Source organism: Saimiri boliviensis, chromosome 14 (genome assembly GCF_048565385.1).
Source record: "Saimiri boliviensis isolate mSaiBol1 chromosome 14, mSaiBol1.pri, whole genome shotgun sequence".
Taxonomy (NCBI): Eukaryota; Metazoa; Chordata; class Mammalia; order Primates; family Cebidae; genus Saimiri; species Saimiri boliviensis.
Window position 1 is genome coordinate 6,229,410 of NC_133462.1, and position 22,272 is coordinate 6,251,681.

The 22,272-nt window shown below is 42.7% G+C and overlaps 1 protein-coding gene across 2 annotated transcripts; it reads right to left on the bottom strand.

The window, feature by feature from the left end:
• Positions 1-3,575: 3,575 nt before the first annotated feature.
• On the bottom strand, positions 3,576-21,651 carry ZNF614 (zinc finger protein 614). Of its 2 annotated transcripts, none has more exons than XM_074386002.1 (5): positions 20,800-21,651; positions 17,161-17,296; positions 8,307-8,433; positions 7,961-8,056; positions 3,576-7,625 (listed from the first exon to the last, which is right to left on the bottom strand). In XM_074386002.1, the coding sequence occupies exons 3-5, from the start codon at positions 8,338-8,340 to the stop codon at positions 6,103-6,105; spliced, it is 1,653 nt and encodes a 550-aa protein (XP_074242103.1). In that variant the 5' UTR covers positions 8,341-8,433; positions 17,161-17,296; positions 20,800-21,651; the 3' UTR covers positions 3,576-6,102. The 2 variants fall into 2 exon arrangements, with proteins under 2 accessions (XP_074242103.1, XP_003944266.1); XM_003944217.3 differs by having other exon boundaries at positions 3,577-7,625; positions 17,081-17,296; positions 20,800-21,650.
• Between the last annotated feature and the right edge of the window lie 621 nt (positions 21,652-22,272).

Sequence of the window (22,272 nt, forward strand, 5' to 3'; positions counted from 1 at the left end):
GGGAACAGGACCACTTCAGGGAGAAATAAGATTGGAAGAAAGGGGCGAAGGAAAGGAGATCCATCCTTCCTTCCTTCCCTCCTTCCCTCCTTCCCTCCTTCCCTCCTTCCCTCCTTCCCTCCTTCCCTCCCTCCTTCCCTCCTTCCCACCTTCCCACCCTCCTTCCCTCCTTCCCTCCCTCCTTCCTTCCTTCCTTCCCTCCCTCCGTCCTTCCTTACTTTTTTCCTTTCTTCCCTCCCTCCTTCCCTCCCTTCTGTCCTTCCTTCTCTCCTTCTCTCCCTCGCTCCCTCCCTCCCTCCCTCCTTCCTTGCTTCTTTCCCTCCCTCCCTCCCTCCTTTCTCCCCCCTTCCCCCCCTTCTCCCCCCTGCCCCCCTCCTTTCTCCCCTCCTGCCCCCCTTCTCTTGTTTTCTTTCCTTTTCTTTGGCAAGAGCCAGTCTGTTGCCCAGTCTGGAGTGCCTGGGGCGATCACAGCCCACTGTAACCCGGAACTCCTGGGCTCCTGAGTAGCTGGGACTACAGGTGGACTCCGCCACACCTGCCTAATTTTTACATTTTCTGTAGAGTCCGGGGCTTCACCGTGTTGCCCAACTGGTCTTTAACTGGCCTTAAGCAGTCCTCCCACTTCTTCCTCCCAAAGTGCTGGGATGACAGGTGTGAGCCACTTCACCTTTCACCCGGCTCATACAGAGATCTGAAAGGAAGAAAAAAGCCGAGCGCAGTGGCTCGCATCTGTCATCCTAGCACTTTGGGAGGCCAATGCGGGAGGATTGCCTGAGCTCAGGCGTTGGAGACCAGCCTGGCCAACATGGCGAAAACCCATCTTTACTAAAAATAGCAAAAACAATTAGCTGGGCATGGTGGCGCAGGCCGGTAGTCCCAGCTACTCAGAAGGCTGAGGCACAAGAATCGCTTGAACCTAAGAGGCGCAGGTTGCAGTGAGCCGAGTTCGGGCCATTGCCCTCTAGCCTGGGCGACAGAGGGAGACTCTTGTCTCAAAAGTAAATAAATAAAAATGAGGAAACGATGACCAACTTAAAAGCTCACTACAATTTTTTATAAATAGATGAAGGAAATAAACAGGACACTTATTTTTTAATGTAAATGATCCTAGTTTTTAAAATACCAGTTTTACTAAAATTCAAACAAACGCAAAGTAAACGTGAAATGTAAATGTTTTAACCCTTAAGATTCATAAAGATTGAATGATAAATCATATTTAGATTATAAGGCCATGGAACAAAGGCATTCTGTTATGCTAAGCCTCTTTAAGTCTCCTTTTTCTGCATAGTGGGTAAGAATGTTGTCCATGACATACAGCCTTAAATAAATTGAGATATTATCATACTTGTCATAATTCAAAGTTCTTAAGCATTACATTATTTCTAGGTATAGGATTGTGTCTCTATATAAGTTAGTAAATGTTTTTGTAGTACAGCCTGTTTTTACCCATATTAAAGTTTTCCTTCTTTTTGAGCCATGAATTTTAAGAATTAATTCAATAGAACTTTGTGAGAACAAATATGTGCAGGGATATTTATGGTATCAATTTAACAATTAGGAGATAATTTTGTGGTTATTGCACAAATTTTTTCTTGTATCTCTATATTCACATCTTCAGGTAGTACGCTCCATTGTGACTCTGACCAGTGTGTCCAATAGGACAGTACCAAGTGTAACACAGAAGTCAGAAATAAGCTTGCTCATAGAGGCTTGCTTTGTCTCGTAGAGATCTAACACATTGTAATAAAGCACCTGCCCCTACTAGCCTCTTGTTGACCCTGTAAATAAAGGCCTCATCCATTCCAGCAGAAGTCCAAATAAGTGAAAAAAAACTATTTAGACCATGCAACCCCAGCCAAAATCCAACCACTAGGGCCTCCAGCCCAGCAATCCCAATTGTTACTAAATTCTGTGGACAGGCATAAACCCATGGGTGTGTGGGGGTCACCTAATCTGCCATCCAGGTGCTTATCCCTGCTCCTAGCCAAGCAGGATTTGCCAGCCTGGGGGGTTTCCAAGTAGAGAGGGGCCCTCACTCTTGGATCACCGTAAGAGGTGAGACACCTTGGTCTGCAGGACATTGGAGAAGTCGGGTGTGCCTTCCTCTGTAGGGCCACCTGGCCATGATACAGCCTGTCTGCAAACCATGATCTCTGCCTGAGGGAGCCCCATGAGCAGAGGATGCCAAAGGCCTTGGGAACCCACCCTTTGCACTAGATTTAATGACTGCCCTGCTGGATTTTGAAACTTCATGGAGCCCGTAGCCCCTTTCTTGTGGTTTTCACCCTTTTGGAATGAGAACATTTACCCAATGTCGATACCCCCATTGTATCTTGGAAACAAATAACTTGATTTTACAGGCTCACATGTAGAAGAGGCTTGCCTTGTCTCAGATTAGACTTTGGACTTTTGAGTTAATGCTGGAATGAGTTAAGACTTTGCGGGACTGTTAGGAAGGCATGATGGTATTTTGCAATGTGACGACATAAGCTTTGTGGGGAAGGAGGACCAGGGCTGAATGATATAGCTTGGATATTTGTCCCTGCCCAAATCTCATGTTGAAATGTAATCGTCAATGTCAAAGGTGTGGCTTGGGAGGTGTTTGGGTCATGGGGGCAGATCCTTCATGGGGATTTGATGCTGCCCTTGCAATAGTGAGTACTAGCAAGATCTAGTTATTTGAGTGTGTGGCACCTACCACCCTCCACTCTGTCTTGCTCCTGCTCCCTCTTCACCTTCCACCATGATTGTAAGCTTCCTGTGGCTTCCCCAGGACCAGATGTCAGTGCTATGCTTCCTGTACAGCCTGCAGAACCATGAGCCAATTAAAACTCTTTTCTTTTCTTTCTTTTTTTTAGACGGAGTTTCACTTGTTACCCAGGCTGGAGTGCAATGGTGCGATCTCAGCTCACCGCAACCTCTGCCTCCTGGGTTCAGGCAATTCTCCTGCCTCAGCCTCCTGAGTAGCTGGGATTACAGGCACGCGCCACCATGCCCAGCTAATTTTTTGTATTTTTAGTAGAGACAGGGTTTCACCATGTTGACCAGGATGGTCTCGATCTCTTGACCTCGTGATCCACCCACCTCGGCCTCCCAAAGTGCTGGGATTACAGGCGTGAGCCACCGCACCCAGCCCTAAACCTCTTTTCTTATAAATTACCCAGCCTCAAGTATTTATTTATAGAAAAGCAAGAAAGGCAAAAAAACATGTTGTCTCTACTTTAAAAAAAAAAAAAAAAGCCAGGCATGATGGTACACACATATAGTCCCACTTACTTGGGAGGCTGAGGCAGGAAGAACAATTGAACCTATGAGTTTGAGGCTGGAGTGAACTATAATTGCACCACAGCACAAGACCCTCTCTCTCTCTCTTTTTTTTTTTCTAGACAGTCTTACTTTGTCGCCCAGGCCTGGAATGCAGTAGCAGGATCTCAGCTCACTGCAACCTCCACCTCCTGGGTTCAAATGATTCCTACTTCAGCCTCCCAAGTAGTTGGGATTACAGGTGCCCACCACCACACCCAGCTAATTTTCTGGTGTATTTTTAGTAGAGACAGGGTTTCACCATGTTGGCCAGGCTGGTCTTGGACTCCTGACCTCAAGTGATCTGCCTGCCTTGGCCTGTCAAGAGACCCTATCTCTTAAAAAAGAAAAGAAAGAGGTTAAGATTGTAAATCCTAAAAAACAAACAAAAAACAAACAAACACCAAAAGCAAAATTCTGTGTATAAATTTCACAGCATCTTTATTTATAACACTTCAAATCAGGAAAACAGTGCAAATATCTCTCATAGGTGAATGGATAGGCAAACTAGTACATCATATATGTATACCACTCCCTAATACAAACAACTTTCATCTGGTTAGATAAATGATGGTAAAAAAATAATAAGAAAACAACTATTCATCAACTCATATAAACCTTAGGAGTAATCTGCTGAGTGACAAAAATGCCAAAAGCTTACATACTCTCTATCAATAAAAATTTATATAATGTTTATATAAAATTTATAAAAACCATTTATAAAAACAATTTTATCACATTCATGAAATTATTAAATTATACTGATGGAAAGGAAAAGAGTGGGTGGCAGAGTTAGGTTTGGATGGAGTTTAAGCATAAAAAGATAGTATGAGGGAGTTTGTATTCATGAAACAGTTTTATATGGTTGCGGTGGTTACACGAATCTATACATGTAATACAACTTAGAGTCAAAAGCAAAAAGAAAAAAACATAAAAACTAGTGAAATCCCAGATAAGATTATTTACTTCATGGTATCCTGCCAATGTTATTTTTCTGGTTTTGATAATTATGGTCATGTAGGATGTTTTTACCAGAAGTTGGTTGAAAGATACTGGCAAAGCCTCTAGACTTATTTTTGCAATTTCTTTTGAGTTCAATTTTATTTAAGTTGAAGGTGTTTTTATAAACTGATCTTAGTTAAGCACATCCAAATATGTTGTTAATATATTTAACATATTCAGTTTCTTTTTAAACTACTTCAGTTTGCTAAATGTACAATTAAGCTTAGAGCCAAAGAAAGGAAAGAGCTAATCATAATATGTGGTGGTCATAGATCATTCCAGTCTGGTTCTGGGGTATTTTCTGACACCAATAAATTCTCCAATTCTCCCACACCAACTGGGTGTTCCACAATTCAATTCTGACACTAACTACTCCAAGTTAGCACAGACTCTACAAGTTAAGGGGCTCAGTCCAACAAGACTGCCCCCACATCAGAGGCCACTCACAAGGACAACCTGCACTTCTGAATGACTGGTGATAAATTCAGAGTTCCCACTACCCCTGCTCAGGTTTGATAATTTGCTACAGGACTCACAGAACTCAACAAAACAGTGTACTTTGTTTTATTGGTTATAAAGGATGCAAATGAACACTCAGATGAAGAGGTACACAGAGTAAAGCCTGAAAGGGTCCTCCTAATCTCAGGAGCCTCTGTCCCTATGAAGTTGGGGTGTACACCCTCCTGGGATATTTGGAGTTCTCTTAATCTCACTGTCTAATCTCCAGCCCCACTCCCCTTCCAGGAGGCAGGAGAAATGGGACACAAAATTTCCATCCTCTAGTTACTTGATCTTCCTAGGGAACAGCCACATCCTAAGGCTGTCTAGGTGACCGACTGTAAGTTACCTCAGTAGCAGTCAGGTGTAATTAAAAGGGCAGTGCTCTGAATAACAACAACAAAAAGAACCATCCTATTACTCATGAAATTCTAAGGGTTTTAGGAGCTCTGTGCCAGTAACTAAGGACAAAGACCAAATGTATACCACAATTTTACATAACAGTAAAAATAAAGAGTGATGAGAACAGAGTATATTATGGAAATCATTGGCAAGGCAACTGAAAATGCACACCAGGTTTATTAGCTGATGTATAAGGTTATTAAGAAAAAGCACTCAAACATTCATCATTTTCACCACATTTCATGCCTTCATGAGCTCTTGACATTTTGCTAAGTGTTCCACATTTAATTGATAGCGTGTTCGTAACCATTTTACTTTCTATGTGATTTCCTGACGAATGATGAAGCAGAATGCGTCACTGAAATCCTGCCATTAATACTGTTACCTTAAATTTATTTTCCAGTGTAAACATTGACACTCACTGAGGTCATATTTCTGAGTAAAGGCTTTGTCATGGTCATCAATGTTTCTATCAACAATAAGCTCACTTATGTTGAAATCTATGATGAAACCTGATAATAAAGTCTATCTTTGCACAGAAGACTTTTCCTAGTCTCTGCATTCACAGAATTTATCTGTGTACACTTTTCAGATATATGAGCAAAATTATTGCTCAAGACATTTTCACATTAATATATTATAGTTTATTCAACATGTTTTCATTAACAGAAAATATGAGGTAAAAGACCACTAAAGGCACTACCTTATTTACTGTATTCATCAGGTTTATCTCTAGGGCAAATTATTTTACCTCCTGAGGACACACATCTGATAACAGGCAGCACCAGGTTTATGTTCCGATTTGCTAGAGACACACTGATGTTTAAAAAACTCTGAGGTGCCACAAAAGGCATTTCCATAGTCACTGCACTAGTAGGGTGTTCATTACGCATGAGTTCACTTGTAAGGAAGAAGCTGTGACTCCGCATTACAGGAATTTTCAACTTGCCTGATTCTGTTATCCCTTTCTCTTACGTGCATCTTCTTATGTTTGACGAGGTTTGATAAGTGGGAGAAGGCTTTCTCACAATCACTGCAACCATAGGGCCTCTCTCCTGTGTGCGTTCTTTGATGTACATTGAGTACTGACTTTGTGCTGAAGGCTTTTCCACATTCATTGCACTCATAAGGTTTCTCTCCTGTGTGAATTCTCTGATGGGTAATGAGACCGTATTTGTGTGAATAGGATTTTCCACACTCAGTACATACAAAGGGAGTCTTTCCTGTATGACATCTCTCATGTTGTATGAGGCATATTTTCTGGCTGAAGGCTTTACCACATTCATTGCATTCATAGGGTTTTTCTCCTGTGTGAGTTCGCTGATGTATAATAAGAGTACGCTTTGTGGTGAAGCCTTTACCACATTGATTGCATATGTAAGATTTCTCTCCTGTATGAGTTCGCTGATGTATAATGAGAGTGCGTTTGACAGTGAAGCCTTTTCCACATTCGCTGCATATGTAAGATTTTTCTCCTGTATGGGAGCGCTGATGTACAATGAGATTGCTCTTCACGGTAAAGCCTTTTCCACATTCACTGCATATATAGGGTTTCTCTCCAGTATGAGTTCGCTGATGTACAACAAGATAGCGCTTCATGGTGAAGGCTTTTCCACATTCGCTGCATATATAGGGTTTCTCCCCTGTATGAGTTCGCTGATGTACAATGAGATTGCTCTTCACAGTGAAATCTTTTCCGCATTCATTGCACACATAAGGTTTCTCCCCACTATGAGTTCGCTGATGAGCAATTAGATAGCGCTTCATTGTAAAGCCCTTTCCACACTCACTGCACATATAGGGTTTCTCTTCTGTATGGGTTTGTTGATGTGCAATGAGACTAGTCTTCACAGTAGAGCCTTTTCTACATTCACTGGGTATACAAATTTTGTCTCTTTTATTCGTTTTCAGATGCTTACTAAACAGGACACTTCTGGACACCTCCTCACACCGACCACTTCCAGGATTCTCTTCTATATGAATGTTCTCATGGTAAATGAGCTGAGACTTCCCAAGGAAGGTTTGCTCATTTTCAATGCATGCATCGGGTTTCTCAATTTTCTGAGTCTTCTGATGCTTCAATACTTGGAATTTTGTATGGATGCATTTTGCATTTTCAGAAAATCTAGTTTTAGTATGCATACGTTCATGCTTACCATGTAGAAGGATTTTCTCACTTCCAATAAACTCAACAGGGTTATTTAGTCCATGTCTTCTCTTCTGGTTGATTAAACTTAAACTTGATTTCAAATTTTTTCTGTACAAGTCAAATGTATCATGATTTTGCACTAGAGGAAAATTTGTCTTGCTGAGATGTACAGTATTTCTAAATGCATTTTGTCCATTGCATTGCTGCATGCTCTTCAGAAATCTTTGGTTTGGAGAGTGCTCTTGCAGATGACTGTCAACTTTCCTGATTCCTAAGAAAGAACAGAATAATAAATTCTTCCTTAAGAATTGTATGAAATAAAAATGCTTATGAGATGATTTGCTGGGGGCTGGCTCTTTATTGTCAACTCTATGATCCCAGTATAAAAGGAAATTATGAAGATGTAAGATGAAATCAGTAAGAAACAGATCAAGAAAAGATTAAAAAAAGTCTTTAAAACTATAACATTTAAAAAGTTATCAGATGGGGAGATGAATATATAAAGTAGCTGCTTAGGTATCCTCAGATGTTTTACATCTGTGACACCTTTCCTTAATGACTAAAATAAGACTCCGATCGCCATTGTCCTTCCTGGTTTTCACTTACCTGGACAATTTTTATTCTGGATTTTAGCATCTGTTATCCATGGTTCTTGTCCATGTGCCACCTTGGATAGTGCATCTGGTTTGCTAGTTTGATACCCTGTTCATGAGGAAAGAAACACAAACATACTGAATCGGAGTCCAGTATGTCAAGATGGGAAAATAATATATTCAATTTCAAAGTAAGCATTCTCTCTTAGAAGAGATTATACCACTTTGGGTCAGAGAGGGGACTTGAAAATGTAACTCTTCCAAACACCATAGTGACTATAAAGCTTTGATTAGGTGAGCCTAGGACAGTGTCCGGGCATTGTAGGCACCTCTAGGTGACACAGGGGAACTATTCTTACCCAGTGCTACCAGGTGGTTATAGTTCTCCACCATCACATCCCGGTACAGGTCCTTCTGAGCAGTGTCCAGGAGCTGCCACTCCTCCCAGCTGAATTCCACAGCCACATCCTCCAGGGTCAGTGATTCCTGTAATTACAAAGTCCTATTTAATATGATATAAACTCCTATTTTTAATATGAAAGTATGAGATAATTTTTTTTTAATTTTCACAATACAGCCTGCATCTATATTCCTTTCTCAAATATACGTTGGAAGGGGCAAAATCCTCTATCTATATATTTTAGCACCTATTTCTAAATATTAAACAAAGGCAAATGACATCAAGACAAATAAAACATCCCTACATTACCAATGACTTCACAGCAAATAATGAGGATCTGACATGAATAGACTCCACATCTTGAATTAATAAAATACTACTTTTAAATAAATGTAAGAGAAAAAAAAAGAAACTATATATGTATAAAGCACAAAAGCCGGGTGCGGTGGCTCAAGCCTGTAATCCCAGCACTTTGGGAGGCCGAGGCGGGTGGATCACAAGGTCGAGAGATCGAGACCATCCTGGTCAACATAGTGAAACCCCGTCTCTACTAAAAATACAAAAAATTAGCTGGGCATGGTTGTGCGTGCCTGTAATCCCAGCTACTCAGGAGGCTGAGGCAGGAGAATTGCCTGAACCCAGGAGGCGGAGGTTGCAGTGAGCTGAGATTGCGCCATTGCACTCCAGCCTGGGTAACAAGAGCAAAACTCCGGCTCAAAAAAGAAAAAAAGCACAAAAGACCCTTCAAGTTGATTAGATTTTTATTTTTATATTTTTAATTTTTAAATAGACAGAGTCTTGCTCTGTAGCCCCAAATGGAGTGCAGTATCATGATAACAGCTCACTGAAACCTTGAACTCCTAGGTTCAAGTGACATTCCCACCTCAGCCTCTCAGGTAACTAGGACTACAGGTGGATGCTACTACCAATTTTTGTAGAGACAGGGATGTGTTATGTTGACCAGGCTGGTCTTGAAGTCCTGGCCTCAAGTGATCCTCCTGCTTCGGCCTTCCAAAGTGCTGGGATTACAGGTGTGCGCCACTGCCCCCAGCAAAAAAAAAAAAAAACAAAAAAAACCCTCTAACAGAAAAACAGACATACGTAGGTGTATTAATGGATAGATTAACAGCATATTAGATACTTACGGTTTCTAAAAGGGAAAATACTGTAATAGAGAAGCAATATCTATTAATAAATATCTAAAAGCTAAAGTATTTCAGGACTGACTAAATACCTGAAATCTCAAATTCAGAAATCTCAACAAGTTTAGAGCAGGAACTCACAACTGGTGTGACATGTCAGACCGAAACTATCATACATCAAATGCAAAGGGAAAACTATAAAATCATCAAGAGACAAAAGACAGATTACCTAAAAAGAAATAACAAAATGCACTGATGGCTGACATTTCAATAATAGAATCCAGAAAAGATGGAATACTATCTTCGAAGTCTTGATTCTTGCAACAAAAAAGGCCAATTTTGGAAGGCCATTTGGGATTAAAACACATGGCTAGCAGATGACTTGCTGTCTTACAACCATGATATCAGGGACCTTTTTGTCAAGTAAACTTCCATTCTCCTGCTTCACAGTAACTTTTCAGACAACTGCAGTGTGTGAAGCAGAGGTAACTAAGATGCAAGGAAATATTGGTAAGATCATCTATCTTATACTACTGTGTGGGATGCTGCATAGTCAAGAAAGTAGACTCATGAAAGGGTGCAAGTGCTCAAGCCTGGTCAGCTTATCTCATTCTAAAATCTTTTTTTTTTTTTTTGAGACAGAGTTTCGCTCTTGTTACCCAGGTTGGAGTGCAATGGCGTGATCTCGGCTCACCTGCAACCTCCGCCTCCTGGGTTCAGGCAATTCTCCTGCCTCAGCCTCCTGAGTAGCTGGGATTACAGGCACGCGCCACCATGCCCAGCTAATTTTTTTTATTTTTAGTAGAGACGGGGTTTCACCATGTTGACCAGGATGGTCTCGATCTCTTGACCTTGTGATCCACCCACCTCGGCCCCTCAAAGTACTGGGATTACAGGTGTGAGCCACTGCACCCGGCCTCATTCTAAAATCTTTATGTGAGATGTCTATCAACTGGGTAAATGTAAAGTTAAATTTCTACCTCACTCTGTGGTCCAAAAGAATTTATTACTGGATGGAAATCTTGCAGGCCAACTCTAAGGTAGCCTCATAATCTTATTCTTTAGCTGCAGTGACTTCTGACATCAGCTACCTGGGTTAGGCCAAACTTAGCAGGTTAAAAATACAGTCCTCCACAAGATTGCCCTCACTTCAGACACAAGCTGCAAGCTTGAAGCTACACAGACCACCCTCAACTGCAACTAGCTGGCTACAAATGTATGGAGCTACCATGACTCCCTCAGGTTTAATAATTTGATAGAACAACTCAGACAACCCAAGAAAGTGCTGTATTTACAATCAGCACTTTACTACTGCCAAATGACACAAATCAGAATCAGCTAAAGGAAAATATGCACAGGGTGAGGTCTGGGAAAGTTCCAAACACCAAGCTGCTGACTGTCCCCTCCTCATGGAGTCCTGGGTGGCATAACATCTTCCTGACTACATCATGTAACAATATTTAAGAGTACTTGCCAACCAGCGACATGCACCCACATTTTGATGTCCAGAGTTTTTATTGAGACTTCATTATGTGGGCATGGTTTACTGAAAGCACTGCCCATGTAGCTGAGTTAAGTCTCCAGTTCCCTCCCCTTTCTGACTCAAAACCTAACTCTCTAATCACATAGTGCTCTTTTTGGCATGGGCAGCCCCTATCCAGTGTCATGTCATTGCCATAAATTATCTAGGGATCCACCGTGAGTCACCACTATATACATAGATATAAGCTATCAAATATGAGTGGCTCACCATGACTGATACAGACACTCGTACAACTTGGGTAATTACAAGGGTTTAGAGGTTAGCTCCCAAGAATGAAAGACAGAGGCTGGCCAAATTCTTTATTACACTCCAGGTATTCCTGCCCCTGTGCAGTACCATCCTCCTAAATATCAAGTGGTCTAATAGCTTGTTTCTAATTAAAAGAATACAGGAAAAGTGATGAGATGCCACTTTAAGATTACAGTCTATATGACTTCCATTTTGCTAGCAGAATCTGTCATTTTCTGGCTTTGATTAAACACTTTGGCATACAGGGGAGGTGCACGTGGCAAAAAACTAAAGATGGCCTTAGAAAGACAGGTAGAAACTGAGGAACTCGGTTGGGCGCGGTGGCTCAAGCCTGTAATCCCAGCACTGTGGGAGGCCGAGGCGGGTGGATCACGAGGTCAAGAGATCGAGACCAACCTGGTCAACATGGTAAAACCCCGTCTCTAATAAAAATACAAAAAATGCCGGGCGCGGTGGCTCAAGCCTGTAATCCCAGCACTTTGGGAGGCCGAGGCGGGTGGATCACGAGGTCAAGAGATCGAGACCATCCTGGTCAACATGGTGAAACCCCGTCTCTACTAAAAATACAAAAAATTAGCTGGGCATGGTGGCGCGTGCCTGTAATCCCAGCTACTCAGGAGGCTGAGGCAGGAGAATTGCCTGAACCCAGGGGGCGGAGGTTGCGGTGAGCCGAGATCACGCCATTGCACTCCAGCCTGGGTAACAAGAGTGAAACTCCGTCTCAAAAAAAAAAAAAAAAAAAAAATACAAAAAATTAGCTGGGCATGGTGGCGTGTGCCTATAATCCCAGCTACTCAGGAGGCTGAGGCAGGAGTATTGCCTGAACCCAGGAGGCGGAGGTTGCGGTGAGCCGAGATCACGCCATTGCACTCCAGCCTGGGTAACAAGAGCGAAACTCCATCTCAAAAAAACAAACAAACAAACAAACAAACAAAAACAGAAACTGAGGAACTCAACTGAACTGCCTCATTTCTTATTCTGGAAATGAATTCCACCCAACATCCACATAAGTGAGCTTAGATGTACACCTTTTCCCATTTTAGCCTTCAGATCAGATGCCAACCTGGCTAACACCTTGACTACAACCCCATAAGAGATTCTGAATCAAAACAGCCAGCTAAGTCATGCCCTTATGCCTGAGCCACAGAAAGTTTGAGTTTTTTTTTCAAGTGTTGTTTCAAGTCATTACATTTTGGAGTAATTTTTTAGGTACAATGAACATTGTACCTAAGAAACTAGACAACGAACACAAGATATATACTTAAGAGGAACTTATGACGCTAGGAGTGGGGCTGATAATCCCAGGACTTCTGGAAGATACTTTGAGCCCAGGAGTTGGAGACCAATCTTCAACATAGTGATACCCTGTCTCTACTCTCTACAAATAATAAAAAATTAGCTGGAGTGTGGTGGTAGATGCCTGTGGTCCCAGCTATTCAGGAGGATAAGGCAGGCAGACAATACTTGAGCCCAGGAGGCTGAAGCTGCAGTGAGCCATGACTGTGCTACTACTGTACTCCATCCTGGGGACGAGAGCATGTCCCTGTCTCAAAGAAAAAAAAAGGAATAAAAGAAAACATGTTCATAAGTAAAAAGCTTTAAAACAATGACTTCTGCATGGAAAAAATATTATGAACAAGCTAAAAAAGAAATAAGACTCTAGAAAAATATTTGCAACATATAAAAGAATCAATATCTGGTCAAGATAAACAATCATAAATCAGTAAGACCACAAAAAAATCAAATAAGCAAAAACTAAAGACAGTTTATCACATTACAAATAATCCAAAGAAGCAGCAAAGAGATGAGAAGGATCTGAATTTCACTGGTGAATGGGAAAATGCAAAATAAAATAGGGCAAAATAATAGTGGATCACCTAGATCATGGAAAATATGCAATTTGATAACACAGTAAGTGTTGGCAAGATTTGCAGCACTGAATGTTCTGTTTGTGCAGTTTTCCAACTAACAACCAATTCTCCAATTCTCTAAATATCAACTAGATGTCCAACAATTCAATTCAATTCTGACACTACCTGTGTCAGAGTCCACAGATTTAAGTGTTCAATCCCACAAGACTGCCTCCTCTTAAGATGGCAGTCATAAGTCCTGGGCTATCAGTGTTTCTGACTAACTGGCTATAAATTAGGGGCTCCCATAAGCCCCTCCTTAGGTTTGATGATTTACTAGAACAGCTCATAGAAGTCAGGAAACACTTTACTTATGGTTCCTAGATAATAATAAAGGATATAACTCAGGAACAGACAGAAGAAATGCATAGGGCAAGGGATGGAGGATGGCATGCCAAGCTTCCATTCCCCTGTGGGTGCAGCATCCTCCCAGCATCCTGGTATGTTCACCAACCTGGACCTTGTTCAAAAGAGTTTTTTTTTTTTTTTTTTTTTTGAGACGGAGTCTCGCTCTGTCACCAGGCTGGAGTGCAGTGGCACAGTCTCGGCTCACTGCAACCTCCACCTCTTGGGTTCAAGCAATTCTCCTGCCCTCAACCTCCCAAGGAGATGGGACTCCAGGCGTGTGCCACGATGCCTGGCTAATTTTTGTATTTTTAGTAGAGATGGGGTTTCACCATGTTGGCCAGGCTGGTCTCCATCTCTTGACCTCGTGATCCACCCGCCTCGGCCTCCCAAAGTGCTGGGATTACAGGCGTGAGCCACCACACCTGGCCTGTTCAAGAATTTTCATAGAACTTACTCTCTAGTCCATTCCTCCTTTCAGTTCCAATCCTCTAATTGCTTGGTCTTTCTGGGGCCTAGTCTCAGTCTCATCCTGACAGTATCTAGAAGTCCCACTATGAAATTCAGGCTTCTCATGAATAACAGAAAACACATCTATTCCTCAGGAAGAAATTCAAAGGGCTTTAGGCATACTGTGTCATGAACTGAGAACAATGACCAAATATATTTATTATACCACATTTACACATCCCTTTTTATATACCATACTGTGACAAAATAAATATACATTTGGTCTCTACCCCCGAAATCTTTGGGATTGCTGAAGTGACAGTGTCTTTTGTATGCTATTGAGATGACTAGTGGCTGGGGCTCTACCACGGCCTCAGGAAGGGAGCTGGTTGCCAGGGGAAACGACCTTGTGATCAGACAGTTGGAACTTACAGTCCTACTTCCCCAGTCAACCTCTGACCTCTGAGGAAGGGAGAGGTGATAGAAATTGAGCTGACCACCAATAGTTAATGAATTAATGAATTATACCTATGTAATGAATCTGTCACCATAACAATAAAAGGATGAGTTTGAGAGCTTTTAGGCTGCTGAACATATGGCAGTCCTGGGAGGGTAGAATACCCAGAGAGGGCATCGAAGCTCTGTGGCCTTTCCCCATTACCTGGCCCTATACATCTTTTCCAACTGTCCATTGCTGAATTGTACCCTTTCACAATACACCAGTAATCTAGTAAGTAAACTGTCTTCCTGCATTTTTTGAGCCTTCTAGCAGATGAACAAATCTGAGTAGGGGGTTGTGGGGACATCCAATTAGTAGCCAAGTCCAATAGAAGTTGTAAGTAACCTGGGGACCCAGCACTTTTCAGGGGGCAGTCTTGTGGGACTGAGCCCTCAACCTGTGGGGTCTGTCCTAAGTCCAGGCAATTAATGTGAGAATTGAGTAAATTTTAGAATACCTAATTGGTATTGAGAACAGAATTGATGTATGGGGAAAACCCCACATATCTGGTGTCAGAAACATTATCTGAGAATAGAGAGTAAAACTGTTGTTCCAGGCCAGGCGCGGTGGCTCAAGCCTGTAATCCCAGCACTTTGGGAGGCCGAGGCGGGTGGATCACGAGGTCCAGAGATCGAGACCATCCTGGTCAACATAGTGAAACCCTGTCTCTACTAAAAATACAAAAAACTAGCTGGGCATAGTGGCGCGTGCCTGTAATCCCAGCTACTCAGGAGGCTGAGGCAGGAGAATTGCCTGAGCCCAGGAGGCAGAGGTTGCGGTGAGCCGAGATCGGGCCATTGCACTCCAGCCTGGGTAACGAGAGTGAAACTCCGTCTCAAAAAACAAAACAAAATAAAACAAAAAAACTTGGCCGGGCGCGGTGGCTCAAGCCTTTAATCCCAGCACTTTGGGAGGCCGAGGCGGGTGGATCACGAGGTCGAGAGATCGAGACCATCCTGGTCAACATGGTGAAACCCCGTCTCTACTAAAAATACAAAAATTAGCTGGGCATGGTGGCGCGTGCCTGTAATCCCAGCTACTCAGGAGGCTGAGGCAGGAGAATTGCCTGAACCCAGGAGGCGGAGGTTGCGGTGAGCCGAGATCGCGCCATTGCACTCCAGCCTGGGTAACAAGAGCGAAACTCCGTCTCAAAAAAAAAAAAAAAACAAAACAAAAAAAAAAACAAAAAAAAAAAAAAAAAAAAACTGTTGTTCCTGTACATAGATACTCTTCTAAATTACGTTATACAGATTAACTCATTTTATGCCCTTACTATGTAGGTGCCATATCATCCTTTTTACAGATGAGAAAACTGAGGTGCATAATGGCTAAATGAAGTATGTGAGGTCACACATCTGGCAACTGACTCCACAGTCAACATTTCTGGCCTTATGCTACACTGACCATAAAGTGTAATGTCCATTTTGACAGCAACTCAAAGTATGCACTAAATGACTACACCCTAAATTGATTTATTTGTAACCATCCTCAAGTAATACTGATATAATTTCACAAAAAAGCCATTAACATGACCATGTAACCTTGTTCAGTCATGTAGTTTATAACAATATGCCTAAATATTCACGAACAGGTGAACTGCTAAACTATCACACAGACATCATTATTTGGAGTTCATTGCATTAGGTTAAAAGAAAAAAAAAAAAAAAACCTTGGCTGGCAGGCACTACCATGCAAAGAATGCCAATATATTGAAAATGGTCTGGAGGATGTATTTTTGTTTTTTTTTTTTTTTGAGACAGAGTTTCGCTCTTGTTACCCAGGCTGGAGTGCAACGGCGCGATCTCGGCTCACCGCAACCTCCGCCTCCTGGGCTCGGGCAATTCTCCTGCCTCAGCCTCCTGAGTAGCTGGGATTACAGGCACGCGCCACCACGCCCAGCTAATTTTTTGTATTTTTAGTAGAGACGGGGTTTCACCATGTTGACCAGGATGGTCTCGATCTCTCGACCTTGTGATCCACCCGCCTCGGCCTCCCAAAGTGCTGGGATTACAGGCTTGAGCCACCGCGCCCGGCTGGAGGATGTATTTTAAAATGACAACCATAGTTCATTCTCGAGAGGTGATTCATGTATCACTGTAATGGTCAAAGAGTTGAACTATAAATAAAGCTTGCATTCTTTCATACTGAGTCTACTTTTTTTTTTTTCCTTTTTTTTGAGACAGGGTCTCACTTTGTCACCCAAATTCAAGTGCAGTGGTGCAAACATGGCTCACTGTAGCTTCATCCTCCCAAGCTCTAGCAATTCTCCCACCTCAGCCTCCCGAGTAGCTGGGACTATGGGTGTTCACCACCACACCCAGCTAATTTGTGTATTTTTTATAGAGACAGGGTTTCACCATATTGCCCAGGCTGGTCTTGAACTCCTGAGCTCAAGCGATCCAGAAGCTACTTCATAAGGCAGAATGAACCCCCGCCTCTACTCCCAAAAGCAGTCTAAGTTAATTTCTCCCTGGTACATAATTATCCCAGTATATACTTCCTTAAGTTCAACTGACTCTTTCAGGCCACCATAAATCTATCAAAAAAAAAAAAAAAAAAAAGGGGGGCGGGGAAATATAACAAACCAAAAATCACCTGGGTCTTGATCATTTTCTTCTGTGCTCAGAAAATAGTAGATAACATGGACTATACGTCTTTGTCTCTTCTGCATTTACCGTGAAGTTTTCCTAGTCAGAAATATTGGTGTCCACTTAAAGTTGTCCCTAGAAATGATATCCAAGGCCAGCAACCTCCTTCTTTCTTCATTGCATCACTTGAGCTGTCTTGCGTCTGGGAGCCAGGACCTAAGGGCTGATAAGCAAAATGGCTTTAAGTGTACATTCACCCTGGGTCCAGATGTCACTGCTGCTCTGTACTTAACTTAAATAAAAGACCCTAATATTTACAGTTCCTTTATTTGGTGCCTTAGGGGTTTATACACCTAGAGCAATAACACAGGGTTCTAAGTGTATGAAAGCTATGACTTTCTTTTGTGAGGCAGAAGTGGCGTGACTATTATAGAGAAGGTGGGAAAGCAGAACCAACACAGCACAATGCCTCGGAAGCAGAGGAATTCTCAGGCAGATCAATGTTAGGAAAGAGAACACATGGAAGACTCCAAGGATGTTTTTAAAATACATGTGTGCTCATGTACTGCTTCAAAAGTCTCTGTATGCTCTATGGGTATACATATCTCAGTGTCAAGACCAGCGTACTAAACAAATCATAAGAACTATCTCATTTCACATTATGCGCTAAAGAATTAACTTTACCCAAGAGAGGTTTGTCCTTTGCCCACAGTTCCAATGAGGCAAACTCTAAGCCTTCAGAATACGCTGCTTGATAAAATTGTCTTTGGTTATCAGGGCAATCTGAGCCTTGACAAATTGTCTACCCTAATAATGTGACTTACTGTGGGAGACCTTGGACCACACGGTATTAGTTTGATATCTGAAGGGGCTGGAGAGTGAAGTCAGCCACAAGGGAAGTCAATTGTGTGTATGTTAACTGATACCCAATAAAAACTCTGAATACCAAGGCCTAGATGAGTGGCAACAATGGTTGCAATGGCTGGCAATAATATAAGCGTGTAGATATAAGGACATGACATATGAAGCAAAACAGAATTAGAGAGGATTAGACAATTCCACAATAATAATTGAAAACTTTATTACCTTACAATAATAAGGAAAACAAACAGAAACTCAGCATGGATACTGAAAACTTGAACAAGCTAATCAATCAACTAGACTTAACTGATATTTAACACTACACTCAACAGCAGTAAAATAAACATTTTTTTCAAGAGTATGTGTTATATTCTAAAGGAAAGACCATATGCTGGGATATAAAACAAGTGTCAATAAATTCTAAATATATTTTCCAACCACAATTTAATTAGAAATCAACTTCAGAATGAAATTTAGAAAATGTCCAAATATTTGGAAATAAAATAGCACAGTTCTGAATAACCATGGTTAAAAAGAAAATCATGAGCCAGGTACAGTGGCTCACACCTGTAATCCCAGCACTTTGGGAGGCTGAGATGGGTGGATCATTTGAGGCCAGGAATTCCAAACCAGCCTGGCCAACATGATGAAACCCCTTGTCTACAAAAAGTATAAAAAATCAGCCAGGCATGGTAACGCATGACTGTAATCTCAGCTATTCAAGATGCCAAAGTGGAAGAATCACTTGAACTCAGGAGGTGGGAGCAGAGCCTGCACCACTGCACTCCAACAAGGACCAGAGCAAGACCCTGTCTCAAAAACGAAACAAAACAAAACAAAAACAAAAAGAAATAAAGTGAGAGAAGAAAAAGAAAAGCACACAGGAAATCGGACAATATTTTGAACTGATGGGAAGCAAAAACACAACATCAACATTAATTAGCTGTCTCTACAGTTCTTTAAAAAAAACAAAAACAAAAACAAAAAAACAAAACTTTAAATCAGAAAAAAAAAACCTGTATCAGAAAAGAAAAGAAAAAAAACCCCTCGAATCATTACTCAATGTACAAACTGAAAAACTAGAAAACGAGGAGCAATTAAAACACAAAGCAATTTGACCAAAAAAATAAAGAGGAAAGTGGAAATCAGTGGGAAAAAAACAAACACTTTTTTTTTTTTTTAAAAAGCAAGAATACAAAAAGGGACTGAAAAAAATCAATAAAATTAATACCCAGTAACTAGGTTGATCAAGAACAAAAGATACAAGTTACCTTGTGTCTAAAGAAAGGCATAGCTTTCATACATTTAGAACCTTGTTTTATTGCCCCAGGATGTAAAAGCCTCCGAGGCACCAAATAAAGGAAGAAGTATCAGGGTCCTTTATTGTTAGAAATATTAGGGTCCTTTAAGATAAGTGCACAGCAGCAGTGACAGTCAGGAATGTAAGATGTGACATTATTACTGCTGACTCTACAAAATGTACATTGTTACTGCTGACTCTACAAAAATGAAACAGCTCATGAAGTGACTTCATGAACAATTTTATGTCACCGATCTGTCTCCATAAGAGAAGATAAGGACTGCCAGGACGGACTTGAACTTGATGGAGGTTAAGTGGATTCGAGCAGGAGAAATGCAGCCTTCAGGGCTGTCCCCGCATTCGAGGTTTCAACCAATTAACAAGGGGCCCTGGACCTGCTCACATATTGACAGTCCCTACCAGGGTTCTCCGTGTCTCAGCCCCATATTAAATCTCATACAAAACCCCAAACACGTCTAGGAAACCGAAGGGACACATCCCCAACCCGGACATGTCTCAGGCTAAGCCCCACATTAAATCGCGACCCTGAACGAGGCTCCGGAGTTCATGGCTACAAACGCAATCACTGAGCCCCATAAACCGAGTGGCTCACCAGGACCGCAAATCCAGACAGAGTCGGACTTGTCGCTGATGTCCTCAGACTCGAGACCCTGAACTAGGCCCCCGCGTGCACGGGTACAAACTTCTCCAGTTCCCAATCACTGAACCCCACAAGCCGAGTGACTCACAGGGAACCCCCAAACCCAGACGTGTGGGGAACATTCCCGTGTGAGACCCCGAAAAGGCGTGAGTCTCACTACACGGTGAGTTTGATCCCAAACACAGTTTCCTACTGGAGGCAGTCGCGCTGTCGGAAAAAAAGAAACTGAAAGATGGATGATCAGTTTCTAGTATCAACCACGATATCGTTTGGGCCTAAACTATGCAGTGCTGCTAGACCGAGTGACTCCCTACCAGCAACCAGTTCCAGCAACCAGTTTCTGCTTTTTTTTTTTTTTTTTTTTTTTGAGACGGAGTTTCGCTCTCGTTACCCAGGCTGGAGTGCAATGGCGCGATCTCGGCTCACCGCAACCTCCGCCTCCTGGGTTCAGGCAATTCTCCTGCCTCAGCCTCCTGAGTAGCTGGGACTACAGGCAAGTTCCACCATGTCCAGATAATTTTTTGCATTTTTAGTAGAGACGGGGTTTCACCATGTTGACCAGGATGGTCTCGATCTCTTGACCTCGTGATCCACCCGCCTCGGCCTCCCAAAGTGCTGGGATGACAGGCGTGAGCCACCGCGCCCGGCCCCGGGACCCTGTTCCAGGTCGAGAGACCCCCGGCAGACGTGCCGTCCCGGACCGGTCCCCGGACACAGACAGAGCCGGACTCATGGCTGATTTCCTCAGACTCTCCTCATCCCTACAGCCAAAGGCCGGTCATTAACGCCCGGCTTCCGGCTTCCTCGGCGACCGCGTTCAAACACGGCCCCGGCCACGATGCTCCACGCACCACCGGGTACACAGACACACAGGCCGCGAGTCCCTGCCCAGAACCCGACTCACCCGAGCCCGAACCTCTCCCGCCACCGCTGGCAGCCGACGAAAAGCCGCATCCAAGTCCGAAACCTTTTCCTATTCAGACGCGCTCCCGAGGCGGCCTACGGGACGCTTGGCGGGGTCGACGTCGGAGTGAGGCGAGGACCACGGAGCCTGCCCGAGATCTCGCGTTCAGACTGCGGGTGCCGCGCTATGAGGTCACACGGCTGCGCCCGTCGCCGCGTTTCTGACAGGAGCGGCCTAATTGGCTGTGGAAATCACTCTCGGCCACCTCAGTGCCTTTCTCTCTGCGTTGCAAGGGACATTCAGCGGCGCTGGGCTAACCACGCAAGCTTTAAGAGTCGGGTGCCCAGCCAAGGCCAAGGCGGCGCAGTGGCATTCTATTCAGTCGGCTGGGGGGGTGGGGAAAAGATGGCGGCGCCCTTTGTGCCCGTCATAGCTGAGACCGGAGCCTTAGCTGGAGCACCATGGGCGCGGCCATCTTAGAGGAAGGCAGCGGCCGTACGACCGAGAAGATGCTCAGAACCACGACAATTGGGAAAAATAATAAACAAGGTGTGAAGAAGCCACGGTACTGGGCAGCAAGCGGTCACAGACTTGCCGAAACCAGTGGTCACTGAAAGTGTTAGATTTGGGGACAGGGCGGGGTTTGTGGACTAGGTAAGGCTTTTGTAGGTTAATTAGACTCTGACTAAATGGACGAAGCCGAGAAGAGGAGAGTGATGCTCCGTTAAATACTAATACCCACATGGGGCTTGCTACAAAACTGCTGCCATTGGGGAAGGGGATGAGGTGAAGGTGCCAGTGTATTAATATTATCTACATGTTTCCTTCCACAAGTAAAGGAAGATGCCAATGGAACACTTAAGAATATGAAATTGCTGGGCGCGGTGGCTCATGCCTGTAATCCTAGCACTTTGGGAGGCCGAGGTGGGTGGATCACCTTAGGTCAGGAGTTCAAGACCAGCCTGGCCATCATGGTGAAACCCCATCTTAAAAAAAAAAAAAAAAAAAAAAGAATATGAAATTATTAGAATGCGATCACCCTACTTTACATAGTTTCTAGATTTTTTTTAAAATGTTAGTTTTATTTTTGCAGATGTTGGTGTTGTTACTGTAGAAGATTTAAGTAAATATTCTCTTTTTGGAAGGCAACCTTCGTTTTCTTTGACACAGCAATTCTAAAAGTTAATTTGGTAAAAAGGTGTCTTAATATTGACCACAACTTTTGTAATTTACAAAAAATAGAGGAATTACAATGAGAGATGAATACTTTGGTAAATTATGGAACATCCGCTTTCAACTGTAACAGTACATATCAATGTAAAAGAATATACTACAATTGTTTTATAAATAAGAAAAGGTAACTATATTCTTCAGAGGACAAAAAAATGATCTGCAGGATAGTATATATATTATAGTCTTGTTATTAGAAGAAATTATAAACAACATCTTTTGGAAATTGTGATCAGTTAAACA

Bases quoted from the DNA above. Each gene is read 5' to 3' on its own strand.
- ZNF614 (XM_003944217.3), bottom strand. The intron at 8,057-8,306 runs GTAAGAATAGTT...CCTCATGAACAG, and splicing joins TAACCACCTGGTAGCACTGG to GGTATCAAACTAGCAAACCA. The intron at 7,626-7,960 runs GTAAGTGAAAAC...GTTCTTTCTTAG, and splicing joins CCAGAATAAAAATTGTCCAG to GAATCAGGAAAGTTGACAGT.